The sequence below is a fragment of the Brassica rapa genome, chromosome A04 (genome assembly GCF_000309985.2).
Source record: "Brassica rapa cultivar Chiifu-401-42 chromosome A04, CAAS_Brap_v3.01, whole genome shotgun sequence".
NCBI classification, from domain to species: domain Eukaryota; kingdom Viridiplantae; phylum Streptophyta; class Magnoliopsida; order Brassicales; family Brassicaceae; genus Brassica; species Brassica rapa.
This window is the reverse complement of record NC_024798.2, coordinates 16817242-16843119: the sequence shown is the minus strand read 5'-3', so window position 1 is coordinate 16843119 and position 25878 is coordinate 16817242. Positions and strand designations below refer to the sequence as shown.

General features: G+C 35.0%; 5 protein-coding genes and 1 pseudogene across 7 annotated transcripts; 2 read left to right on the top strand and 4 right to left on the bottom strand.

The window, feature by feature from the left end:
- Positions 1-33: 33 nt before the first annotated feature.
- Positions 34-5162, bottom strand: LOC103865146. Its single transcript, XM_009142925.2, has one exon. It carries the CDS (start codon positions 422-424, stop codon positions 209-211), a length of 216 nt encoding a protein of 71 aa, XP_009141173.1. The 5' UTR covers positions 425-5162; the 3' UTR covers positions 34-208.
- Positions 5163-6346: 1184 nt separating this feature from the next.
- LOC103865145 (delta-9 acyl-lipid desaturase 2) lies at positions 6347-8060 on the bottom strand. Its single transcript, XM_009142924.1, has 5 exons — positions 7631-8060; positions 7364-7504; positions 7147-7287; positions 6939-7045; positions 6347-6776 (listed from the first exon to the last, which is right to left on the bottom strand). The coding sequence occupies exons 1-5, from the start codon at positions 7964-7966 to the stop codon at positions 6578-6580; spliced, it is 924 nt and encodes a 307-aa protein (XP_009141172.1). The 5' UTR covers positions 7967-8060; the 3' UTR covers positions 6347-6577.
- A 6748-nt stretch (positions 8061-14808) lies between these two features.
- On the top strand, positions 14809-16953 carry LOC103865143 (probable transcription factor PosF21). 2 transcript variants are annotated; one of them, XM_009142922.3, is made up of 6 exons: positions 14809-15033; positions 15170-15783; positions 15864-15996; positions 16072-16156; positions 16235-16588; positions 16674-16953. In XM_009142922.3, exons 2-5 carry the CDS (start codon positions 15218-15220, stop codon positions 16552-16554), a joined length of 1104 nt encoding a protein of 367 aa, XP_009141170.2. In that variant the 5' UTR covers positions 14809-15033; positions 15170-15217; the 3' UTR covers positions 16555-16588; positions 16674-16953. The 2 variants fall into 2 exon arrangements, with proteins under 2 accessions (XP_009141170.2, XP_009141171.2); XM_009142923.3 differs by having other exon boundaries at positions 14830-15102.
- A 478-nt stretch (positions 16954-17431) lies between these two features.
- LOC103865141 (B-box zinc finger protein 25) lies at positions 17432-18805 on the top strand. Of its 2 annotated transcripts, none has more exons than XM_009142921.3 (3): positions 17432-17808; positions 18000-18293; positions 18372-18805. In XM_009142921.3, exons 1-3 carry the CDS (start codon positions 17626-17628, stop codon positions 18612-18614), a joined length of 720 nt encoding a protein of 239 aa, XP_009141169.1. In that variant the 5' UTR covers positions 17432-17625; the 3' UTR covers positions 18615-18805. The 2 variants fall into 2 exon arrangements, with proteins under 2 accessions (XP_009141169.1, XP_009141168.1); XM_009142920.3 differs by having other exon boundaries at positions 18369-18805.
- Positions 18758-21851, bottom strand: LOC103865142 (annotated as a pseudogene).
- A 762-nt stretch (positions 21852-22613) lies between these two features.
- On the bottom strand, positions 22614-25864 carry LOC103865140 (pentatricopeptide repeat-containing protein At2g31400, chloroplastic). The gene is made up of 4 exons (XM_009142919.3): positions 23833-25864; positions 23508-23724; positions 23225-23409; positions 22614-23051 (listed from the first exon to the last, which is right to left on the bottom strand). Exons 1-4 carry the CDS (start codon positions 25731-25733, stop codon positions 22766-22768), a joined length of 2589 nt encoding a protein of 862 aa, XP_009141167.1. The 5' UTR covers positions 25734-25864; the 3' UTR covers positions 22614-22765.
- Positions 25865-25878: the final 14 nt, after the last annotated feature.

Genomic DNA, 25878 nt, shown 5'->3' with positions numbered 1-25878 from the left:
GTAAAATGCTATTTTCTTTACCAACTTAGTGACTAGCGGTAAAAAAACATGTTTGTATTAATCAAATTACCGTTGATTACAATTCAATTGATATGAGACCAAATCTAAAGCTACTGTATAACTACGTATATGTAACTATGTACGTAACATACAAATGTTGCAAAAAGAAAAGAATCAAAGAATGATGAAGAAGTTTCGCGTGACAGCTTTAGCCGTGGCGGCACCTTCCTGAACCGCCGCGAGGAATATGGGTGCAACCGTTCCTACCCGAGCCTCTAACCGGACCTCTTTGCAGCACCTGCAATAGCAGACTGATCTCATCGATGGCCACCGGGAAAGACCTTGTGGCTTCAACTTGTGTAACGTCCAAGATAACTACGAAAATAACAACTAAGATTATTACGAGCACTAATTGTCTCCTCATAATACTTAGATTTTTCTTCTCTTGGAATGAAAAATAAAGAAAAAAACAAAACAAAAAACAAGAAAGAGCTTTTTGATATTGGTTAGGGTATTTTCTTGGTTTGTATGTGTAATAAATGCAATGATGACTCTTATATATAGGGCTACTGAGACGTCGTTGTTTGACTTGTGCAAGTTTCGTCTCGGTATCTTATGTTTATGCATACACACACCACGCATATATGAACTTTGACTTTTGACTTTACTTAAAAAGAATTGGTTTTCAATGTTTTGAACCAAACAGTAGGCTATTTGGAATAGAAAATTCACTTAAAATACCCTAAGTCCACATGGGCTTTTTGCTAAAAAAAAACAAGACCGGGCCCTAGTTAGCTAGCTGCCTCTCTCTAAAGTCTACACGAATTCTCTTATCCGTTTAGATTGGCTTGATTTCGGCTTGGTAGGTGATGCTAAATTCTCTTCTTGTTGCATTAGATTGAAAATACATTCTTTTCAAGTTTGTAACAATTGAAAATGATTTAGATAGAGTGAGGAAAAAAGTTTTTCAGCTACACCATGTTTACTCTAATATGGTGGAAACCATCCAGAGTATCAAAATATGTCTATAACTACACAAAGTTTATGTTAATACATGCCACATATACGAAATAAATAAATATATGGTGGCAATATCATAATTGGGTTAAATTGATTTTAATCGAAGTTATCGAGGTCAATCTGTAATATATTAAAGTTAGCTCTGAATTAAAAAATCCGACCCGACCCAAATCCTTTACCCACCCGTGTCAAATTACTTCTCTCGTTTCAGTCTCTAATTTCGAAAATTAGGGTTCATACCAGAAAAATCGATTAAGGGAGAAACAGAGGTGACATATTGAGAGAAAGAGAAAGAGTTGAAACTTAAATTATTATTTTTCTATTCTCTACTATAATGGATGAGTTTTTTTAAAAAAATTGTCAATAATAAAATAACAAATTTATGAACATTGACGATTTGATTCATCTGTAACTCTTCATAAATCTTCATGATTCATTTGGTTATACTTATATATACACACAAATTGACAACCTCCAAAACACCACATGGCACGAGAGATACTAACTTAAACGATGCCAAAACTCAAAAAAAGGTTCAACAAAAAAAAAGCTCATCACATGAATTTAACAAGAGGAACGGGAACTTCGGCGCGCGACCATCATTAGCTGCCGGAAGTGCTCTACTGATTCAGCCACGTTTGCTACAATAAAGACGGCAGTCTTCAGTAATTTGGTGCAGATCTCGAGCTTTTGAGACACCATATTGTGTTTGATTTGCAAAAGAAAACTGAAAATTTTATTTTTTCTTTCGTGTATTGCGTTTTTGACGTATGCGTTACTTCTCTCTATGTTTTCTGCGTCTCGAGAGCTTCTGTCTTTGTGAGGTCTTACTTGCAAAAGTCGAGTTATATTTATACACGTTCACGTCAAGCCATGATCTGTTTTCCCTTTACTTTCTTTCAATCTGTCACCTCTGTTTCTCCCTAATTAATTTTTTCTTGTATGAACCCTAATTTTCGAAATTGAGGATTGAAACAAGAGAAGTAAGTCATTACGGGTGGGTAAAGGATTTGGGTCGGTCGGATTTTTCAATCTGGCGCTTTTAAATATATTACGGATTGACCTCGTTAACTTTGATTAAAATCAATTTAACCCAATTGTGATGTTGCCACCATATATTTATTTACTTTGTATATGTGGCATGTATTAACATAAACTTGATGTAGTTCTGGACACATTTTCATATTCTGGATGGTTTCCACCATATTACAATAAACATAGTGTAGCTGAGAAACTTTTTTCATTGATGAAAATCAAAAGTTTCTCTTATAACATTTACGGTCTATGGATTTGTTTGGGAACACAGGACGCTAAAACAACGGTTCAAATAGGCCAACACAATTAGAGTTGGTAAAAGCATTGATATTTATTTGTTTGAATTTCTTGTACTACCATTTTTATAGCTTTGTAACGTTTAGATTGTAGTAACTTTGGTGAGATAGAGATAGTGTGGTGCATGCATCCTCTATCGCAAAGTTAGCACAATACCAATAAAATGCCTACATGTTAAATGTAATGGTCCAATTTAGATCATTTGTAAATAGATAAAAAAAATAGGATTATAAATTAATAGATTAGACTAGAGTTTGAACTCGCAAGCCCGTGCAGATTATCTTTTTCTTTTATAAATATATAACTTTGATATTATTTCAAATGTTTTAAATATATAATGTACATTCAAGTGTTATATATTGTGAAACTTTATAATCTTATTATTTAGATTTCTTAAATATATAATGATCTATTTTATATATTTTACTTTGTTATTAATTGTTTTTGTATATAATACATTTTTAATATTAATTTAATTATACTAAAAAGTATATTTTTATAGTATAACTAACCATTTTAGAAATGATGATATAATATGTTACCCACATCTGAATAAAATATGTTTAATTAAAATCATATAATATAGCAACTATATATTTATATAGCACTAAGCTATGAAAATATTTAAAGGTTAATTATATTATAAAAATCATATAGTTGTATAACTATAATTTACCAATCATAAATTTATATTAATTGTCAAAACTGAAGCAATGTTGGTGTATATTTCTTACACACCACAACTATATACATCAACTCTATTAGGCTTTGAAAAAAATTAAATGCTAGAATAAATAAGAAACAATTAAATACAATGAAATGTCCATAGTTTTATGTGAAAGTAAATGGTGAAAGTTTTACGGATGTATAGTAATAAAGATGAAATTAATGTTGTTAACCATAAAAATAGGAGTGGCACGTTTGTAATATTGAAAATAAACTAAGAAAATTTCAAAAAGATTTTATTTTAAATGTATTGATATCTATTTTTAGTGAAATATAAATATGTCCAAGTTTTAAATGACAATATTTATAATTAGATAAAAAATAGGACTTTAAATTAATAGAATAGATGTGTCATGAGATTGGGGTAGAGGATTTTAGTGTCGTGAGATTTTCTTGAAGTTTGACTTTTAATTGAAAAGAAACTCGGCTATAAACATTTGAACAAACTCATGTTGGAATTAATCAAACAAGTTATCCATGATTCACAATCCCAGTTTAAGCTTCTCCGATCCTTGAGCATGAGATTACGAGTGAGTACCCGCGAGTAACGAGGTACTCGTAACTCGTCGTAACGAGAGTGTTGGCGTCAATGAGCATTATCCAATGACATACGCGTATGTGTAGCCCTGTATCCATTATCCAATACCACATAGTACACAAATTTATGTAATAGTTTTCATGGTTTTCATACTTGCATGCGTTTGTAGTTCTACCAAACTAAAACACATTAAGAAAACAAGTTTAAAATACATATAGTTCGCTTTCACGGTCATGGTTCATGTGGCAATGTATTTCAGAACACTGATTATAAAGTCCTTTATCATATCATTTTAACTAATAGTTAAGTACATATTTCTATCTCGAAACATCCATTCCCAACATTATTTAGTAAATGTGAGAAATCGAACAGAAATCATAAAGCCGAAACAAAATTTAGGGTCCGTATAGCAACATGAAACAATTGCGGAACAACTGCATTGTGGTTTTAATAGTAATGAAAATATACTGATAAATACGTATATGTAAAGATTTTTGTTACCATTAACAGCGACGTGGTTTGTAAACATTCGGATCCTAATTTAATCTATGTATTTTCTCTTAATGTTTAATGTTTTAGAAACATTTGGTTTTAATAGTAATGAAAAAATATTCAATGTTTAATCGGGAACTTTAAAAAAATTGGTAAAACTCGAGCAGAAAATAGTAAAATTTTAGGCGGGAATATTAGGTACAGTTTGAACGACTTCCTAGAAGTCGTCTAGAAGACTTAAACATAACCCCGAAACTAAATTAACTAACTAAACACTTCATAGAATCAAATTAAATTTAAAAAGAGTTTAATATATACAGAAATCGACACATATAGATAAAAATTTATTTTTTCAAAAAAAACATTTAAGCTTTCCAAAATCTAACTATAAGAATACATACAATACTACAACATATGTTGCCAAATCCTAAACCAAAGAATATCACGATTCACTACTTTCACTCATCTATGTAGAAAACAATTCAGTTTTATTATATCTTAATTTATATCACTTAAAACTGTTTATAATTACATGATTTTAATATTTCATTTATCAAAATATTTTTACAAAATTTATAAATTGTTTTTAAAATCAATTATACCAGAAGATTTCCATGGACTTCGTATAGACGACTTACACTATGTCAGAAGACTCAGAAGATTTTTCGGAACTATATTCGTAAAAATGAATTCTAATTTTTTGTTTGGTCACAATAAACGTCTGTAGTTTCACAAGTCTTTTAGATTAGTTTTGCATTTGATTCAAGTTTGGATGTAGTTTTGCATTTAAAATCAAGTTTTGAGTTCTGGCAAATCTTTCGTAAAAAGTGTCATGTTTCTTTTATATATCATTTGTAGGGTTGTTCAATATGGTAAAACCGAACCGTACCGAACCGAACCGAAATAGACAATATGGTTTGGTTTTGGTATATACCATATAAACCGAATAGATATAATTTTATAAAAACCGTAGGATTTGGATATGGTTTGGTATATAACCGATTAAACCGAATAAACCAAACAAAACCGATTAAAAGTAGAAACATGTAAATATGTATCTATTTTATAACAATACATGAAAATCTATTTGTTACATAAGTTAAATTTGTGTTAATAACTATTACCATAATTTTATAGTAATAAAGAATCTTAATTTATAAAACACTTGAACTATAATTAAATAACAATACATCACAATTTATACATCTTATTTTCTAAGTCTTCTTTTGATCTTTTTGCTTTATTTTAGTTTTCACTAAATTAATATGAAGATTATAAATTTGATGGACAATAATTAATGAAAAAACTTCACAACTTTTTTCTTATCTGTAAACAAACAGAGTTTCATGTTCAATTGAAAAAGTATGACTTTAATGAACATTAAATATGAAAGAATGAAAAAACTTTTCTTTCATGTTTCTGATTTGTTTCATATTTTTATTTTCAAAATTTCAAGCTTTCATTTTAGTTATAGATTTTATTATTTTATTTGATGATAAAAGTATTTTTACTTTTTTGTTCATTTATTTGAACATGTATTATATTTTTAATAAATGACTGTGTTGACAATATGACTATAAAATTCATATAATATGATCTCAAACTAAATAATTATATTTTTTGGTATAAAACCGAATAAACCGAAAACCGACGGTATATAAACCGAAGCGAAGTAAATATGGATTTAAAATGGTAGTTATATTTTACTAACCGAAATATCGAAAACCGAAAAAAAATGGAACTTAAACCAAACCGATATCCGCGGATTGAACACCCCTAATCATTTGCCTTATTAAGTATTTGATCCATTAACGAAAAAGAAGAGTGCCGACTTCAACCTGATATTGAAGTAAAATAAAAAATTAAAAGAGAATGTGATCAAAATAGTCTTTGATACTGTGTAAGATTTTTATTTTTTTGACATACACTGTATAAAAGCCAACAACAAACTCCAGAAACCAATGTATCCCGCCTTTGAAAAAAGTGCATCTCTGCTTTTCTTCTTTCACAACCTTTATCTCGTGTACGTATGTGAGTTAGTAGAAAGTAGAAACACATGTATTATTCTAACAGAGACGAAATGTCATATTAAAATATCATACACTCTCAATGAAAAATAATATACTCGAAATCCAAAAAGGTTAATTGTCTTTTGTTTTCTTCTTTTACAATTTTTATTCCATGTTCTCTAGTAAATGACGATTAGATATTTTTAGACACATAATAAAGTAGTTCACATAGACAAAGAGAGACCAGCCTCCCCACTAAAGATTTATAAGTACCAAATCACGACAAATATCTTAATTAACTTGTTCCAACACAAACACATCGGAAACGTTCATTGAGTTTACCCAAAACTTCAAAAGTAAAATAAATAAAATAAAATAAAAACAATAAACTCTTTTAGGATTAGAAATTATTCTAATTACATAGAATTAATCTCTCTTTTTCTTTTTGTTTTCCCGCAGTTCAACGAACAATAGCCATACGACGTCGCTGAGATTCCGTTGGCAGTTTCACGTCATATGCTAAACCGATAATCTCAAGAAACCGGACAATGTACCAGGAAATGTCGATTTGCCACCATTCAAGTCCTTGTCTAGCCGACGACTCGAAAGCATGGTGATTGTTGTGCCAACTTTCTCCAAATGAAAATACCGATAGCCACCTTCGAAAAGACAACAACAACAACAAGAAAACAAAATAAAGTTTAACAATAATGCGTCTTTGGTCCCATTAGCTGTCCACAATTCACGTGTAGATAAATATTTTTGGAATGCGACAGATATGATATTCGATTATTCTTGATTCACAACAAACATTTACATACCAAACATTACGAGAAGTGTCATTTGTCTTCCAAGTTCGAGTGCCCCAGACATGGCATAGTGAGTTTATGAGACAAGTCACGTGCACCTCCAGCGCTGCTCCTACCCCCTGGATCACCCACCAGTCAATTATAATTTAATGCTATAATATACTAGTACGATAGTATTTTATTTTCATCGAAAACAAGAGAGAGGGAGATTCAATGTTACCATTCCCCAAGTAACGAAGGACATGCCACCGAGGTAGAAGAGAATGATACCAAGTCCTAGAATGTGAAACAGCACTGTCTTTTGAAGAAACCTATAGAACCATTGCCTCTTCAAATCGTCCACGTTTGTTCTTCTTCCACACTACATTCATTCATTCAAACATAATGATTTAGATCTTGTCGTTATAACAAACGACTTAAAAAATATTAAAAATCACCTTTGTAACGAGATATGCGGAATCATAAATCCATAGGAGATGACTAAACCAAAAGCCTTCCTTAGGGCTATGTGGATCTCGTTCTGAATCCGTGAATTGGTGATGATATCGATGAGTGCTCACCCAATCAATCGGATCTCCCTATTAAAAAAAAGAATTATAATCAATAAAAATAAAAGATACTACTAATTAATATTAAGATCTAAAGATCTATTGGACCAAATTGAGTAAATAATGAAAATTATAATTTAGTTTATTGATATGGACCTGAATGGCGAGAAGGGCACAATAGGCCAAGAGATACTCGAGCCATTTAGGGACTTTGAAACTCCGGTGAGCCAAGTTCCGGTGATACGACACCGTAATACCGAGACCACCAATCGTATAAAACAAAAAGGTAACCCAAAGTGCTGACCAGCTGAAATAGAACGGAGCCAAGATAGCCATCGAATGCACAAACAATGAAGCCGTGAGTTTGAAATAATCTAATCTCCTCCACTTTCTCCCCCAAAACGCCCATCTCTGCTTCCTCTTCTCCGCCTCTTTCTCCGGTGATGAAGGATCTTTCCGATGGTTCTCCTCCACCGTAGTTGTCACCGACATCTCTATATCCTTTCTTCTTTTTAGGTTTTTTTCTTGTTGAACAACCTTTTTTCTAGAGGAATGAAGAATGGTGAGGAGAATAAAAGTGAAGCGTTCCTTTGTGATTTATAGTATCGTGAAAAAACTATATTACCGCAACAAAAATCGTATGAATCAGTAAAATAATAAATATCATGATATTTGTTTTGGACTTTGACACGTTAGGCGCTAAGGTGTAACTTACATGCACTAGTGCCTAGTGGTATATTTCTTTCCTTTTTTTGACGAGAATATATATTCTTTCTTTTTTTTTTAATCCAAAAAATATATTCTTTCTTTATTTGACGAGAATATATATTCTTTCTTTTTTTTTTGACGAGAATATATTTTCTTTCTGTTGAACAGAAAAAAAATATATATCCTTTCTTTATTTGACGAGAATATATATTCTTTCTTTTTTTTACGAGAATATATTTTCTTTCTGTTGAAAAAAAAAATATATATATATTCTTTCTTTTTGATTAAATATTTCTCTTTCTAACCACTAAAATATTTATTGTTTTAATTTTATGAGATTAGTAACGTAAAAGTTATTTTTAGATGCCAAAGTATAGAAAATGGTGACACACGGCTTTAAAATAAATTTTTGTTTTTTATTTAGTGCTGATAATAATGTAAAAGTTATTTTTAGATGCCAAAGAATAGAGGAAATGGTGACACAGGGCTCGATATTCCTTGACTTATTCTTCTAACTGTTGATATACATTGCTCTATGGATGTACGTGATTACAGGCAAAAATAACGTTTGGTAGCTGGAAACAGTTATCGAATTTCTGAGTTTTATTTTTTGTTTCTTAAAAATAAAAATTCGAATAAACCCAACTGACTACTACTGAGCATATACCTTTTCTTTTTGTAACAAAGCATATGCTGTTTCGAATCGGTTCTTTTACAATTATTTTATTGGAAAAATATCTAAATACACAGATTAAGTCCCCAGGTTGTAGATGTACACCACCAACTCATTGTCTCGATACAAACATTTATTAATTTTCGTTGACAACCAAAATTAATATTCGTTATCTCATTCCAATAATACATTACTTTGTGTTGTTCCGTTTTAGTACCAAGTCAAACCGTACATAAAGTTTCCATATCCAGGTCATAAATATATGATCATTCCACCGAGGGCATGACTGTTTTTTCCGGTAGCACCTACAAATGCAACTATTACGGATAGTAGTAGTTGTCGGCGTATTGCAACAATCATTCAAATCGTTCTAAACCGTTCTAAACTTTATAAATTCAAAAATTGTTTCCAGTTAGCGTTTACGGTTATGGACGGTTGTGAGATGATAATTTTTTTCTCCATTTATTTAAATAATTTAAATACAAAAATAAAATATTCAATAAAAAAATTAAATTCGAATTAAAAAATACTAAATATATCTATTATATTTTAATTAATATTATCACATTTAAAAAATGAAAATATTTTCTATAATTTTTTAAAATTTAAAATTATTACTTTCTAAATATAATTTTTATATTGATTATAATATTATGATTTTTGATATTTTATAATTATATAAAATGTAAATATCGTTAATTTATTATTTAACCGTTGCTGTATTTGGTAGTTAACCAGCCATAAATATCTTGCAAATGCACTAATTTCTAATCGCAGAACCAGTCGTACAAATCTCTTAAAAACGCTAGAAACTGCAATTATCCACATCCCCAAACTTTCGCAACCACTTCGTTTGAACCAGTCAGACCCTTAATATACAGATTCATATATGTAAACAAATATACACGATCTCTACAAAAATGAAATTTGACCATCCATACCATACTTGCTCGACATTTTTCGAATATTGAATTAAAAAACAAAATAAAATAATATCCATTATCATTTCTTAGCATATATAAAAGCGAATCATTGTTTCATATTATTAGTTTGGATTTGCGTTGCATGTAAACGAGGCCGTGAAAAGTATTTAACCTGTAATTTTAAAAATTACTAGATTTTGATCCGCAGAACCATGGATGATTATTTTTATTTGTATAACATAATTATTTGCTTTATGTGACTAATTGTAAATAACTAATTATTTTATATAACATTTTAAAATACAATAATTTTATAGTTCACATACAATAATGTTTCTTTTTCAGTGATAGCATATTTTATATTATGTGATACAAAATTCTGAATTGAAATATATTATTGGTTAAGGATCAAAATTTTAATTGAAAATTATTATATTAAATTAATATCACAAATTTAATATAAAATTCTACATGATTTTAGTTATAATTACAAAATTAATTAGATATTGAAAAAATTTTTTTATTTAAAATGAAATATACATTTAAGTTTTAAATAAACACGAAATTAACAAATATTTTATAAAAAATATTAGGTGAAAATGAAATATACATTTATCTAAATAATACAAAATTAATTAAATATTTAAAAAGTTTATTTTAATGAAAATGAATAATATATTTATATTGTAAATAAAAAGATATGAAAAGATTTTATTCATATACAATTTCAGAGAAAATATATGAATATCTGTTTATTTTTGTTTTATAATAATTAAAAATAATTCATTTATTTATAAAAAATATAATTTAAATAAATTTCTAAAGGGTGGTCCAAATTAAAAAAATCACACATGAACTAAGTCATGATTTCTATTTTAATATATAAGATTTAGAACAAGATCTAATTTGGCAGCTCAATTGGTTTAAGCGTAGGCGTTGTGTCATTGTGTTCCTCGGTTTGATTCTAAATTTGACCATCCATACCATAATTGTTCGACATTTTTTGAATATGGAAATTAAAAAAAGAATAAAATAAAATTCATTAGGATTTCTTAGCATATATAAAAGCGAATCATTGTTTCATATTTATTAGTTTGGATTTGCCTTGCATGTAAACGAGGTAATTTTAAAAATCATTTGGCAGCTCAATTGGTTTAAGCGTATGCATTTGTGCTATTGTGTTCCTGGGTTCGATTTACCGTGAGAAGAATACTTTACGCCAAAATAATATAGTACATATCGGGTTCCAGACCTAAGGGATTAAGTGTCTTGACCAGAACCTCCAGATAATTAAAAAAATATATATATTTCGTAACACAAAATAAACTGGAACAAAATCGAAAATATAAATACTTTACCCATTTGGGCATATTTAGATTTCAAGTAGTTGAACTCATGTATTGTTTATTAAGCTTTTTATGTTTTCAATAAATTAATAACTTTAGACTTGCAACTTCAGTAACAAAAAAAACACTTGTGGTTGCAAGATTGCACACAAGTAAAGCCTTTTCTCGAAAAAAGAAGAAGATTGTACGCAAGTAAATAATAACGTATTTTACTGTGACCTTTTTTGTAGCCTATAGTGATATATCGCTATCAATACACACTTTAAAGTAAAATTATTTTAAAAATTGTAAAGAGAGATATTATTTTAGTAACCTTGGGGCCCTTTGTCTTATTGTTCATATCTTTTAGTAAAAATGAAATTGAAACCATAAGTAAAATATAATGTATGTCGAATCAAAGATAAGTTTTATTAACTATAAGATCGTAACTTTCACATGTTAAGATCTGTTATGTAGACATAATCATGTGGCAGAACTATGAGCTCTTATATATAATTCAAACTATTTTGTTGCGAGTGTAGTTCATGACAATTTATATAACAATTATATGTGTATACTCAAAAAGAAAAATCAATAAATCATCACGTTTGAAATGTTCCAACAATCCTAGATCCTCGGTTTTGGATCTTGAAAAAGTAACCTTCAGATTAAACACAAAAATGGAGATCAGAGCCTCGCGAACTCCGGAAGTCGTAAGACGACAGAAATATACTAAAAGCTAAAATCAAATGAGTACAACATTGTCAGTACCCTACAAGAACAGCGTGCAGAGTGCACTTGCTTTAATTATAGCATCTACAAATATACTTCAATATAAGACTTTTCCCAATATGTACCAATACATAAGTAGTCCCTACATCAAAATCACAGCAGCAAATTTATTTAATTGGGTTAGCTGTAAACTTCATTAGGTCGTGGGCAAGTGAGAAAGGTAGTTAAGCATTGTTATTAACGATTAACGAGCATTTAAATAAGAGATGAAAAGCAAACAAATAAAATAATCATGTGGTTTCCGTCATTTTGATTAAAACCATTGGCCGATTCCTTTGATGCATTACTAAACAAATGGTGGGCAAAGCTGATCTAGAAGATGTTGACATTGACACAGACAGTTTATTAATTAAGGAGATCTGATCTGCAAACTCTAGTACTATAATTTTGAATACTAGGATTTTGGAGCAGGTAAATGTATCATCACATTGCTACTACACATCTTAAGATTTATGTTTAACTCATAACTGATAGTAAAAAACAACTGTGATCGGTTTAAAGAAGAAAAATAATATCAGAAAACAATTGTGCAAGTTCATGTTTTGAGATAGTCTGGTAATTAGTTTAGTTGTTTTAGTGATAAAATAGGTCTGCATTTGATCTTTTGAATTGCTTGGAAATTATCGTCCGAAGTCCAACCAAGACTGAAAAGAAGTCATATAGTTCTGTTACGTACTTATAGTTTTTGAAAATCGTCTAGATACTTTTTTTAAGGATTTTTTTTCTGGATACATAGTTTTTTGAGTGACAGTTTCCTAAGAAAAAAATATCGTGAGGCAGATAAAACTTATTATATCTCAGACAGTCAGACCTTCTAACTTGTTAATATAGTACTTATACTCTAAAACAAAAAAAAATGATCGTAACATGTGTGCAGAGATATAAAATTATAAAAGAAAAAAAAAATTTAGAATTGTAAATTATTCGATCCATGATGACGATTTAACTAGTAGCTCGTCAGAGAAGTCACTGAGGACCACTAGTCGATATACTTTCTCAATATAACATCTTCATCCCTCATTTTCGTTTTATCAGTCATAACGTGCGAAGATATTAACTAATTACATGGGTGGTTACAACTTCCACTTAATCTCGTTTGATCAAGAAGACAACATGTTTCATAGAGTAAAAGTTTGCAGAGATAATTCACGGGTGTTACTTGAATGATCTTACATGTTTGATTTTAGGATCGTTATTCGCTTATGTCTCGTTTTACTCTGGAACGAATCTAAGAGTTAACAAAAAAAATTATATCTCGACATCATATCGTTTATGAATATTTTTTCTAAATCGTGTTTCTCTTCATTTCTTTATTTAAAATTGTTTATATTACAATCGCAGTTTTGTTTTCTAGCTCCTAAAATTATAATCATAGTTTTAGTGAAACACTGAAACTAGAGCCATTTTTACTACTTATCTGACTATGCTATTCATTTTTCGATTCTGTTACATATTTTGTCACGTACATTGGCACATGTGGATGTAAGTATTCATGTTTACGAAAAATAACATTTTCAATTAATACACATTGTACCCATGCAAAGTTTTAAAAAATTGAAGTATATTTTTTTTTGTTTCATCATACTACTGGTTAATAAATTTTGGAGTACAAGAAGCAGTTACGTCCTACGGATAGTTACATGCATCACTCGGAAGTACATAACTAATCAATTCCAAAATTCTCTATACGATACCTGTCCGTCAAGAGCTTTAATCTTAAAACGTCGATTACTTGGCTCGATCGGTAGCTCGTGAAAGATAACTTCACATTATCGTGCTAATCCCAGCCCACACGATGATACAAATAATCACCGGTATTTAAAGACCAATAACATCAAAGGTTACGAAGGTACGAGAGGAAATATATTTTGAATTTCATGAACGATTCTTGAATCAAGTGACTTTAGTGCTATTGTTGATTCTTTTCTTGACAACATATAAAACTACTCTATGATAACACTATCGGTTCGGATAACCAAACAGGAGGCATCGACGTATAACGTAACATAGCAGATGGAGAATTTCTCGCACCACGTGCAAGTTTGTCCGACTATGTATTTTGTACTAGTGCTGGGAATATGAATCATTATCTGCGGGCCCGTTCCGTTTAATCCGCTGTAGGGCGGGTGCGGATCGAGTGATTTGAAAATTTTGGTTCGTAGGCGGGTACGGGTTGAGTAATTTTTATGTGGGATAGGTGCGGGTCAGCCAAAATTCAGTGCGGGTACCTTCCAACCTGCAAAATTTTTTTTTAAAAAAGATTTTTTTTTAAAATATTATTTTTAAATAAAAAAGTTTTAATAAATTATTTAATTTTAGTTATAAATAGATTAATATTTATTATTTTTATTAAAAATTATTTAAAATATTAAATTTTATTGTTATTTTTAATAAAACAATATTTAAAATTTATTATTTTAATAATAAAAATATTTAAATTAATAATTTTATTATTATTAATATTATCCGCGGGTCTAGTGGATCACCCGCGGGTTTAAGTGGGGTGGTCCGATTTTTTTTTTTTGTGGGTCAAATTTTTTGAGTCAAAAAAATCAGTCACTCCGTGAATTGGCGGGTCAAACAGAACGAGTTTGATCCGCAATCCAGCTCTATTTTGTACCCATGGAATATATCTGATCTTGAAATTAAGGAAACAAATTTTACTACGGCTGCATTCTTCCATATGGCCATGCTATTGTTGATGAGAATTGATTTTCAAAGGACTTGAGAATCATGAGTTTGTAAATTGACGAAAATATCTTTCAAAAAAAGAGAATTGACCAAAATAATATCAATGCTCTAGAAAAAGAATATGCTCCTAATATTTTGGATCATGTGGGCTTTACGGCCCATAACATGTTTAAGGGGCCCAGGTCCAAAGCCCGGTGGGGACAAATTGACAATGCTCATCGTGTTTAGGTAATGAAACTATCTGTTTCCCAAACGGGAATGGCGGAACACGCCAAAACGACGCGTTTTTAAGATTCCATTACCAAAATACGCAGAGATTGTGCGCATACATGACATTGATCTCTTGTAAGAATCGCATTCACTTCTTCCGCCATATTCAATCTTCCTCTGCTGCATTTACTTGGGGTGGTTTCTGGAGCCTACTACAGCTAATTTAGATCTGTTCTTGTAAGTTTGTCTCACAAAGTCTCCTCCTTTGATCTACTTCCAATCAAAGCTCTCCTCTTTTGATTCAGGGTTAGCATAAAAACTTGTCCTTTTCCATGATTGCTTCACTGTTGTTAAGTTATGATCTGATTTGCAGGTTAGTTGCGTTTCGTTAAAGTCAGTTAGAGTAGAAAGTTATAGAAAAATGGATAAAGAGAAATCTCCAGCAGCACCTTGTGGAGGTCGTCTCCCTCCTCCATCTCCCTCAGGTCGCTCCTCACCCTTCTCAGACGCTAACAGGTTGAGCCACGATATGAGCCGTATGCTAGAACACCCGCCTAAGAAGATTGGACACCGTCGAGCTCATTCGGAGATCCTCACTCTCCCTGATGACTTGAGCTTTGATTTTGATCTTGGTGTGGTTGGTGGTAGTGCTGATGTGCCTTCTTTCTCCGATGACACTGAAGGAGGAGACTTGATGTCTATGTATCTTGATATGGATAAGTTTAACTCTTCTACTGCTACTTCCTCGGCTCAAGTGGGGGAGCCGTCAAGAACTGCTTGGAAAAATGAGTCGGTGATGCCTCAGAATAGTTTTGGTGAAAGGCCGAGAGTTAGGCATCAGCATAGTCACTCTATGGATGGATCTTTGAACATTAGTGAGATGCTTGTGTCTGGAAATGAAGATGATTCTGTAGTTGATGCCAAGAAGTCCATGTCTGCTGCTAAACTCGCTGAGCTTGCTCTCGTCGATCCAAAACGTGCTAAGAGGTATTGAGGAGTCCGTTGCTTGATTATCTTATCTTAATGCAAACTGGAACATGATTTGTGTTTTGTGTGTCATACAATAGGATATGGGCAAACAGGCAGTCCGCGGCAAGGTCAAAAGAAAGGAAGACGAGATACATATTTGAGCTTGAGAGGAAAGTGCAGACTTTGCAAACAGAAGCTACAACTCTCTCAGCTCAGCTGACTCTCTTACAGGTTGGTTTTCAAGTCAGTCTACTCTATTTTTTCTAGGTTTTAAAAACGTTTACTCTTTTCGTTCTGTTTGTTCAGAGAGATGCAAATGGTTTGACTGTTGAAAACAACGAGCTGAAGCTGCGGTTGCAAACAATGGAGCAGCGGGTTCAGTTGCAGGATGGTGAGGCTCTTTTATCACAAAACACTTTACTTCCCCCACTTTGAGAAATTTTAACACTACTCTTGTCTTTTGGCACAGAACTAAACGAAGCTCTTAAGGAGGAAATCCATCATCTGAAGGCGCTGACTGGCCAAGTTGCCTCAAACGGTGCATCATCAGCGATGAACTATGGTTCGTTTGGATCAAACCAGCAATTCTATTCCAACAATCAGACAATGTTAGCCGCACAACAGCTCCAGCAACTGCAGATTCATTCACAGAAACAGCAACAACAACAGCGGTTTCAGTTTCAACAGCAACAGCAGCAGCAGTTTCTGCATCATCGCCTTGGACAGCAGGAGCAACAAAATGGAAGTGCGGAGATGAGAAAACAGAAGCCAGACCAGATGGAGAGCTGAGAAATAATGAATACTATGTGCACTTTAGTGAGAGGTACATCCATCCATCCATTGCAGTCTATGAATACTTGGGATTGTTGCATTATAGGGCTTTAGCTAATGAGTGACTTGACCTACAGGGTATTGGTGTTGTGTGCTAATCAGAAGCCTTTAGGTACATCATTGAAGAGTACATATGGATAGCCCAAAGAAACATTGCATTTGGTCACGGAGACTGGGTCCTTGTGTCAATTTTATTACATAAAAAGTTGCTAATTTGTTATAAATCATAAAATATAACTATTGTTGCCAACATCATGTTTGATGTATATTTATTTTCTCAATGCTTTTTGTAATATATATATAACATTTAGACTATGTTATACATCAAAATTTCATAATGATTTGACATAATTTTTTTATCTACAGGCGTACTAAGAGATTTGAAGTTCTTATAGCACATAAAGCCATCATACAATCTAACCAAAAGTATGCTGCTTACTTTTATTATTAAAGTTAGTCTTGGTAAATATCAAAATCATTTCATTAAATACTACTATGATAGGATCATGAAAGCCACATGATTAGTCAACACCAACTCTATCTAGAGATTGTTATGATCTTTAAGAACATTTGTCTTCTTACAAAAATATGCGACGATCAATACAGACCGCAAAAAATATTCAGCCGACTATTTGCTGTGTGAAACACTGTCCACCAGATTTTGATACTACACTAAACACACAGAAAAAAAAACAATAGTGTTTCTTTTTCTGTGGACAATGTTAAGTGAAAGAGACAGAGAAGGAAAGAAGCAACGTGAGCCGCAGAACCAGAAGAAGAGTGGAGCCTACAACTAACTACATGGCTCAGCTGTAAGAAGCAAGGATGTGGTTCCTTTTGATACGCAGAATCATCATGAAGAATCTTCTTTATCTTCTTCTCTTCCCACCTTACCACTCCCTCCTCAACTTGAACACTAACCAAAACTGTTTCTCTTTCTTTGCTCTCAAGTTTCGTCTCCATTTAGACCAAGAGAAGAAACACAAAAGGCAGAGACCTCTGTTTTTCTTGTGAAGTGAAGAGAGAAAGATGAAGATACAGTGTGATGTATGTGAGAAAGCTCCTGCTACACTGATATGTTGTGCTGATGAGGCTGCTTTGTGCGCTAGTTGCGACGTTGAGGTTCATGCAGCCAATAAGCTCGCTAGCAAACACCAACGCCTTTTTCTTGACTCTCTCTCCACCAAGTTCCCTCCCTGCGACATCTGCCTTGTAAGTAAAAATAATCTCCTCTTCTCCTTTTGTCTGATTGTCTCTCTGTTCATGTCTGTATTTGTAAACGGGATCTCCAGAAATTTGTTTAGTTATTAGTTAGCAAAGATTTAGAGGTTAAGGGATCTCAAGAAACAATATGTTCAAGGTTTGCTTAGGTAGTGATGTCTTTCTTGTGTGTTGACTTGCAGGAGAAGGCAGCTTTCATATTCTGTGTTGAGGATAGAGCTCTTCTCTGTAGAGACTGCGATGAGGCGACCCATGCGCCTAATACTCGCTCTGCTAACCACCAGAGGTTCTTGGCTACTGGAATTCGAGTCGCTTTGAGTTCCACTAGCTGCAGCAAAGAAGTGGAGATGAATCATTTCGACCCACCTAACCAGCAGATTCTCTCTAAACCAACAATTCAACAGTCTGCTGCTCCATCTCCTCCATGGGCTGGCGATGAGTTCTTCCGTTACTCTGATCTTGAGTGCAGTAACAAGGTGAGAAATGGTTTACCAAATATGTGAGTTTTTGCTTGTGTTAACATGTTTATGTGAATCACTTTTTTGCTTCAGCAGAAAGAGCCGCTTGATCTTGGTGAGCTGGACTGGCTTTCAGAGATGGGTTTCTTTGGGGACCAGCCTGATCAAGAAGCTCTACCGGCAGCTGAAGTTCCGGAGCTTGCGGTTTCACATTTGGCTCATGTTCATTCCTACAATAGACCCATCAAGTCCACCAATGTTTCCAACAAGAAGCCCAGGCTTGAGATTCGGTATGATGATGATGATGAACAGCACTTCCTTGTCCCTGACATAGGCTAAAGTCTTTTGATGAAACTAGATATATATTTATAGCATTTGCTTCGCCATATGTACCTACACACACTCATCTTTTGCCTTTGCCTTACTTTCTCTGTGATCTGATTCAAACCAGTAATATATGTGTTGGCATGTTAGTCTTAAACTTTGAAAATACTGTTCTTATTATTAGCAAGGGATGCATTAAATTGAAACATATATGTCTTTAAACAAAAAAAGAGAGAGAAAACAATAATACATAAGCGAACACACATCACATGGAGAAAGCTTGAGAGTTGTTTTTGTTTTTTTACTTCCCTTCAAGAAAGCTGAGAACTTCAGCATCGGTGGGAAGAGCTGGAATAGCTCCTTTCTTGGTCGTGGTGATTGCTCCACAAGCGTTTGCGAATCTTAGCACCTTTCTCAATCTCTCTTCGTCCTGTTTCATTATATAAATGAAATTTAGAAACCTATATAACTATCATTTTTAACCACAAGAGAATGAATGCAATATTGAGTTGGATACTTACCTCGAGAATGGATTGATCCTCGGCAATCTTGTTTAGGAGAGCACCAACAAAGGAATCACCAGCTCCGGTTGTATCCACGGCGTTCACATGGAAAGGGTCAACGGATCCACGGAATGTCTACACAGTTTTTAGTGATAGTTAGAAAAGTAATTGACGTAGTAAACAAATATACGAACCGGTTTCATGTTCATGTGATTAAGCAAATAAGAAAAAGCTTAAGTAACAAAGAACCTTAGAGATCACGACTTTTATGACCCTTAATTGATTACTTGACCAGTAATAATGTTTTGGAGGGTCCACGCGAAGCAATTTTTTAAATTAGCAGTTGGTGAGATCTACCAAACCAACTCATAACCCACCCAATATTAAAGTAAATAGCACAAAATGATTCCTGAATAAATTTTATATATTATCCCTCTGTTTTGTTCTTGTTCTGACTAATGTATTTTAATACGTTTCTCGAATCCTTTCCAAAAACATGTTAATATAAAAAGTAATTCCTAAATTATATATTCTATAGACACTACTAGTTTTGCCTTATGGCATCACCTCATGGACACAACCAAGAGACAACTCATGTTAATGATGATTATTAAATTAATGCACTATGTTTAGTGAGTTTACCTTGGCGTAATACCGGCATCCCTTTTCACCAAGAGTGACAAGCAAAAGCTTCAAGTTGGGATGCCACAAGGACATTGCGGTTTCATCATCGATCTTGTTGCTTCCAGTCAGAAACTCGAGCTCGACGTCGCTGACCTTGATGATCTCAGCCTTGTCCCAGATGCTCATGATCTGTGTCTTGGCTTCTTCGTTTGATGGCCACAGAGGCTCCCTGAGGTTTGGGTCATAGGAAAGAATGGCTCCGGCTTCTTTCGCCACTTCCATGGCCTTCAAGTGAGCTGACCTACATGGCTCCACTATTAAGCTTATTGATCCATAGTGAAACACTTTAGCCTGCATAATTGGTCATCAAAATTACGCTTCAAGCAGTTTAGTACACCCGAAAACTCACAAAATAACACCAACTTTGGCCATAAGGAATCATTATGACGGGGACCCATTTTAATATATGATCCTGTGTGTTTCGAATATTAACTACTATTGGGTCAGTGAACAAAAAAGGGTCAAATCAATCAATATCAAACTGTTGAAGAAAAGCAAAAGGTCCCTGCCATTGATACTAGCTGTAAAGGTGAAAATAATTAAGCAAAAATATTCAACCAGGAGATAATTTCACCATCACCATAAAGATGGACTATACACCTATGTTGTTGATACATGAACATTAACTGTTGATAATATGGCCAGTCCTAAAATTAATACGACTTACATAATTGTAGACTAGGAACTAAATAATCAATACATATATTTTTTTTTCTGAAACTTAATCATATATATTTTTCTATCAATTTTGTGCAAATAATTGATACAAATTAACTAATTAAATGGCAGAACAGAAATGTTTCATACACTAACTAGATCACATCAATAAATCAAAAAAATCACATAAAATTCAATTCAGATCAAGAAGAAGACATATTTAGTTCACTGCTAAACTACTTAACAGTAGATACAAAACATCACACACCTAATTTCCACAAATCTTTTTTTTTTCCTCTTTCATATTTCGGATAATAAAAACAAGAAGTCAGTGACTTGGGAAAATCACGTGATAAAACACGTGGATCTATGCACATTCATGGGAGAAAGATCAAAGAGACAAAAAGACCCGCGAAAAAGTCACGGTCCGTGAATTTAGCATGGACACACATATATCCACAGTGAGATAGATCATCTTGTACGTTTCTAAATGCAGTCTATAAGCACAATCGTGAAACTATTTAATCAGAGAGTTTACGTACGGATCTGATGAGGTCGAGGTCGAGTTCATCGGGACGGAGGAGCATGTCGGCGCTGGGGTTCCGGTAAAACATGAACTCCCGATCTCCATCAGCACGCAACGTCACGAACGCTAAGGCCGTTCTTGCTCCCGTGTCGAAGTTAATCCCCTGATCAGCGACGCCGTTCTCCTTCAGGATCCCAGCGAGCATGTGTCCGAACTCGTCGTCGCCGAGCTTCCCGACGAAGGCGGATCGTCCGCCGAGACGCGAAACGGCGATGGCGACGTTGGCGGGGGCGCCGCCGGGAGCTTTGAGGAAGCCTGGAGCTTCGGCGAGCGAGGCCGGATTCGGTGGGGACGAAGTCGATGAGCATCTCGCCGAAGCTGACGATGAGTCCTTTCTCGCTGTTGGATGCAGCCATTGGAGAAGAGGACGAGATCTGTGGGATTGTTTAGATCAAATCGGAGGAAGTGAAAGAGAGAATAATATAAAATGAAGGGGGAAGGAAGGAGGATGGTTTTATATAGAGGGACGACGACGAGAGTTTTGTAACTGGTGGAGAAGGAAGTGTAATCATTTGATATAATAAATGTTTTTATGGATTTTTTTAAAACAAATATCCATAATCCAGAGAATATCAAAATGTTATCTTCCAAAACACGAGTTTCTCTAATGAAATGCAAAGAAATCTCTTCAAATCTTTATTACCTTTTCAAATGTTTGCCTGAATCTTTGATTTTATTTTCTCTTAATCAAGATTAAAAGTCCAAACGTCGATGATGACCACTAGCTAGAGTAAATAATAAACTTAGTACAGATAATATATCATGATGTGTGATATTATATCTTGTGGGAATACTGACAAAACACCAACAACATACTCTCACGTGTTCGAAATTGTATTTATTCTCGGAAAAATGAAATTTTAATTCAATTGTACCAGTTTTGTTAATTATATAAATATAATGGAATATATTAAATAAAAAATATTTTTCTTAAAATAAAATCATTTACATTTTCTTAATCAATGATAAAAATTTGGAAATGGGATGTACCGATTTCTGGATGATAACATTTAGTTTTCAGCTTGTTGAAAATTTTATTTTATATGACAATACGTCGCAAAGTTGACAAAAAATATTTAAATTTAAATTTAAAACTAAAACAAAATGAAATGATTCACGTTCAAATAAATTAAAACTAAAACAAAATGAAATGATTCACGTTCAAATAAACTAGGTGAAGCCTCACTGGCTGGTCGGTTTTGACAGGTTGTATTAATTTGATATTTTAGTTATGGATAATTAATCATGCCAATACTAAATAATCTGTGGACTCCAATATACTAATAAACACAGCAATATAAAAATCTCAAGATTAGTCTGAAATTTGATTTGTCATTATACGGTTTGATAAGAACCATTTCACATAATTTTGGGTGTGTAGCTTGTTACGGAATCATTAGCACAGACTTCCAACATTATTGGGAACAAAACACAGTTGTTAACGTGGGACAGTAAAGCTACAAAGGAAGAGGCTGCCAAGTGAGAGAGGTTTGTTCATGTTCTTCGGTTGATCTCCTTGTTGTGTTACCTGATCATGGAGGATTAGATTCGTCATTATACGGTTTGATTCACGAAGAGTTTATATGATTTATCTAGATGATAAAACTTTTTTTTTTGCTCAAAATACAATGTGTTGCTTTGTTACAAAATATTATCACACCGCAGAAAACACCACCATTGTTACAAGTTACAACACATACTTGGCGGTCATAAATTGTATACATTAAACAGTACAACTACAGAAGAAGAGGCTGCAAAGTGAGGGAGGTTTGTTCATGTTGTTCTGCTGGTCCCCTTGTTGTGCTGGCTTTGGTGGTTACGTGGTCATGGACGATCAATAGCTTGAGCGTGGCTGATTCGCGCAGCCAAGTTGCTACCACCGAACCGCTTGATGTGAACCGTCCCATGTTGCATTTTGAGAGGTAGAACGGTGCGTCCATTCCCCTCAAAAGCGCTTCAACCGCTGGCCTTAGTGCTGCATCTCCGACCACTTTGCTGTGTTTCCCCCAACCAGTCAATATACTGCCACACAAAAACATATCAAACAACCATAATTAGTATCTCCAAAGTAATCATAATGTAAGACTAATAAATTAAACCTTACCAAACTGCTTGCTAGTTATCACAAGACAATCTAGCATCTACTTTGGCATTAGTACAAGATTCTAACTGAGAATTATAATGAGTCGTATTACCTCAAAAGTTTAGGCAACTCATGACCTTCATAGACAATGGAGCGTATGTTAAGCAACCAAGCATGGACCATAGCACGTGCAGCACCAGAAGACATAAGGTGCAAGTCCAAGCAAGACTCAGACCACACATTCTCCCAAACTTGTCTAGATCTTCCCTCAAGCGCCACCAGTTGCGCTCCTCGTTTCTACAAACAAAAACGTTTCCAAAAGTAAGCCTTTGCACTAATAGTAACGCTTACAAACTCCAAAATTCAGCCTCTACAAATAACCGTGTGATTTTTACCTGACCAAAGTGCCAAAGCATGTCGGTAAGAGCATTGTAGAAGGCAGCAGCAGTGGAACCATCCATTTCGTTCACTTTGTCGAATAAGCTCTGAGCCTGGAGCCACACATTCTCCCTGTGCCCCTTGAGAAGCCCATGAACAACACCATACACCTGATTATCAAACAGCCGGAGCTCCTCTAGCAGCACCGATGCATCTTCAAATGAGTTGCATCGACTACACCGATACACAAACACGTCAACAAAAATAAGACTCCTCATCAAAATGCCACCACACAGCGAAACCACATAGATCTATAATAACATATCCAAGACAAGGACAAACCTGCAAGCATTAAGAATGGCAGAGAAGGTTACAACATTCGGTTTTATTTCCAGCTGATGCATCTTGCGGATAACTTCCAATATAGAGGAGAGCTCATGCATACCCTCCTTACAATCTTTCTTCCCCCTGTTACTACTCTCTATCGTTAACTTCCCAAATATCTGCATCACCTGATTATCCTCTGTTTCAGCCAATTTACTTAAAGAAGGCAGCAAAGAGGACGATCCAACTCCACCGTCTCCAGACTCAGCCAAGCACTCCACAGTCGCAGACCGACCAAAAGCATCGATAATAGAATTATAAGTCACAACATTAGGACTAATCCCTTCCTTAGTCATCTCATCGATCAAAGACACAGCAGAACCCACCAGCCCATTCTTGCACAGCGCATCGATCAACGCACTGTACAAAACAACATCAGCTCTCAACCCCGCGCCCTTGAACTCCTTAAATATCTCCATCGCCTCTTTGTACAACCCTCCTTTCGAGTAGACATCAATCAACGTGGAGTAAGTGAGCAGATTCGGCGTCACGCGCTCACGTTTCATCTCAGCGAAAACGTTCTTCACTTCGAGGTAGTTTCTCTGCTTCCCGTAACCTCCAAGAAGCGCGTTGTAAGTCACCACATCCTTCTTGATCCCCACGGAAGCCATCTCTCTCAACACATCCAACGCTTCTTTAGACCTCCCGAGCTTAGTGTATATCGAAAGCAGCGTGTTGTAAGAGACTCTATCCAACGCAATGCCAAGGTACTTCATCTCGTCAAACAAGTTTAGAGCTTCATCGAACCGCCCTGCCTTGGCGAACCCGTCGATGACGGCGCTGTAGCTTACCACATTAGGCATGATTCTCTTGGAAGGCATCTGGGAGAGTATCTCGAAGGCCATATCCATCTTCCCGCCTTTGCAGATCGCATCCAAAAGCGTGTTGTAAGTGAACACGTCCTGCTCGATCCCTCGCTTGGACATCTCGTCGAAGAGGTTCCTCGCGGCCTCCCACAGCCCTCCTCTGCTGCAAACAGCGAGGAGGGAGTTGAAGGTGATCCTGTCGGGCTGCACGTTGTTCCTCTGCATCTCGTACAAGAACTCTGCCACTTGTTTAAACTCCATCCCTCCTTTGCCGCACGCGTCGATGACGGCGTTGTAGGTGACGAGGTTGGGCCTCAAGTTGTAGCTTTTCATGGAGGTGAAGACAGAGATTGCTTCCTCGTGGAGCCCGCTTCTCCCGAAGGCGCTGATGATGGCGGAGAAGGCGTAGACGGTGTTCCCGTAGCCGCCGGATAAGGCCTCTTCGAAGACTCTTTTAGCGATGGAGACTTTGCCTAACCTACCGAGAGTACCTATCATGGCGCTCGCTAACTTACCTTGCTCGATCTTTCTCCTCTCTCTGAGGACGGCGAACTCGTAGAAGGTGACGGCTTTGTCGCACTCGCCGCGGTTCCCGAGCTCGCGGAGGATGAAAGTGTAGTCGTCGGAGCCGCGGAGTTCGAAGCTCGAGATGAGAGATTGGAACGTCTGGTCCTCTCCGGAGAATGTAATGGCGGTCCGGAGGGCCTCTTCGGCGGCGGAGCTGTGGCGGGAGGAGGAGGTGGTGGTTTTGGGTCTGCCGAAATGCATCTTGGAGACGAAGCGGGTGGATCGGCGGCCGGAGAAGTCGGAGGAGTCGGACTTGGGGGTTTGTAAAGGAGGAAACTTTGAGAGGTTTGTGGAGGAGGGGGAGGAGGCGGCGACTGAGACGGCGGCGGAGGAGGAGGGGGGAGCTGAGGTGACGGCGCGGCCGTTGCGGGGGTGGGAGGGGACGCGCTGGGGAAGCCATGGACGGTGGGTGGGGTTGGGTTGTTGGCGGATCTGAGGGTGGGTGTTGGTGGTGGTCATGGAGCGGTGAGGCGGCGTTGACGCCATCGCGAAAAGGGAGGGGGAAGAGATAAGGTGTAACAGTGACCGGGGAGATAAGGCTTTCGTTACGTTTGGACTCTTTCTCTCCTTATCACCTTCTTCCACAAATCCATTTTATATTTACTTTTTTTTTTCATTTTTGGTTTGGTTT

Coding starts and splice junctions, on each gene's coding strand:
- LOC103865145 (XM_009142924.1), bottom strand. CDS start 7,966: ATGTCGGTGACAACTACGGTGGAGGAGAACCATCGGAAAGATCCTTCA. Junction 7,505..7,630: donor GTGCCCTTCTCGCCATTCAG/GTCCATATCAAT, acceptor TTTTTTTAATAG/GGAGATCCGATTGATTGGGT. Junction 7,046..7,146: donor CCTTCGTTACTTGGGGAATG/GTAACATTGAAT, acceptor TGGGTGATCCAG/GGGGTAGGAGCAGCGCTGGA.
- LOC103865146 (XM_009142925.2), bottom strand. CDS start 424: ATGAGGAGACAATTAGTGCTCGTAATAATCTTAGTTGTTATTTTCGTA.
- LOC103865141 (XM_009142920.3), top strand. CDS start 17,626: ATGAAGATACAGTGTGATGTATGTGAGAAAGCTCCTGCTACACTGATA. Junction 17,809..17,999: donor CTCCCTGCGACATCTGCCTT/GTAAGTAAAAAT, acceptor GTTGACTTGCAG/GAGAAGGCAGCTTTCATATT. Junction 18,294..18,368: donor ATCTTGAGTGCAGTAACAAG/GTGAGAAATGGT, acceptor TTTTTGCTTCAG/CAGAAAGAGCCGCTTGATCT.
- LOC103865140 (XM_009142919.3), bottom strand. CDS start 25,733: ATGGCGTCAACGCCGCCTCACCGCTCCATGACCACCACCAACACCCAC. Junction 23,725..23,832: donor GCCATTCTTAATGCTTGCAG/GTTTGTCCTTGT, acceptor GTATCGGTGTAG/TCGATGCAACTCATTTGAAG. Junction 23,410..23,507: donor TGCTTTGGCACTTTGGTCAG/GTAAAAATCACA, acceptor TTTTGTTTGTAG/AAACGAGGAGCGCAACTGGT.
- LOC103865143 (XM_009142922.3), top strand. CDS start 15,218: ATGGATAAAGAGAAATCTCCAGCAGCACCTTGTGGAGGTCGTCTCCCT. Junction 15,784..15,863: donor GATCCAAAACGTGCTAAGAG/GTATTGAGGAGT, acceptor GTCATACAATAG/GATATGGGCAAACAGGCAGT. Junction 16,157..16,234: donor GCGGGTTCAGTTGCAGGATG/GTGAGGCTCTTT, acceptor CTTTTGGCACAG/AACTAAACGAAGCTCTTAAG.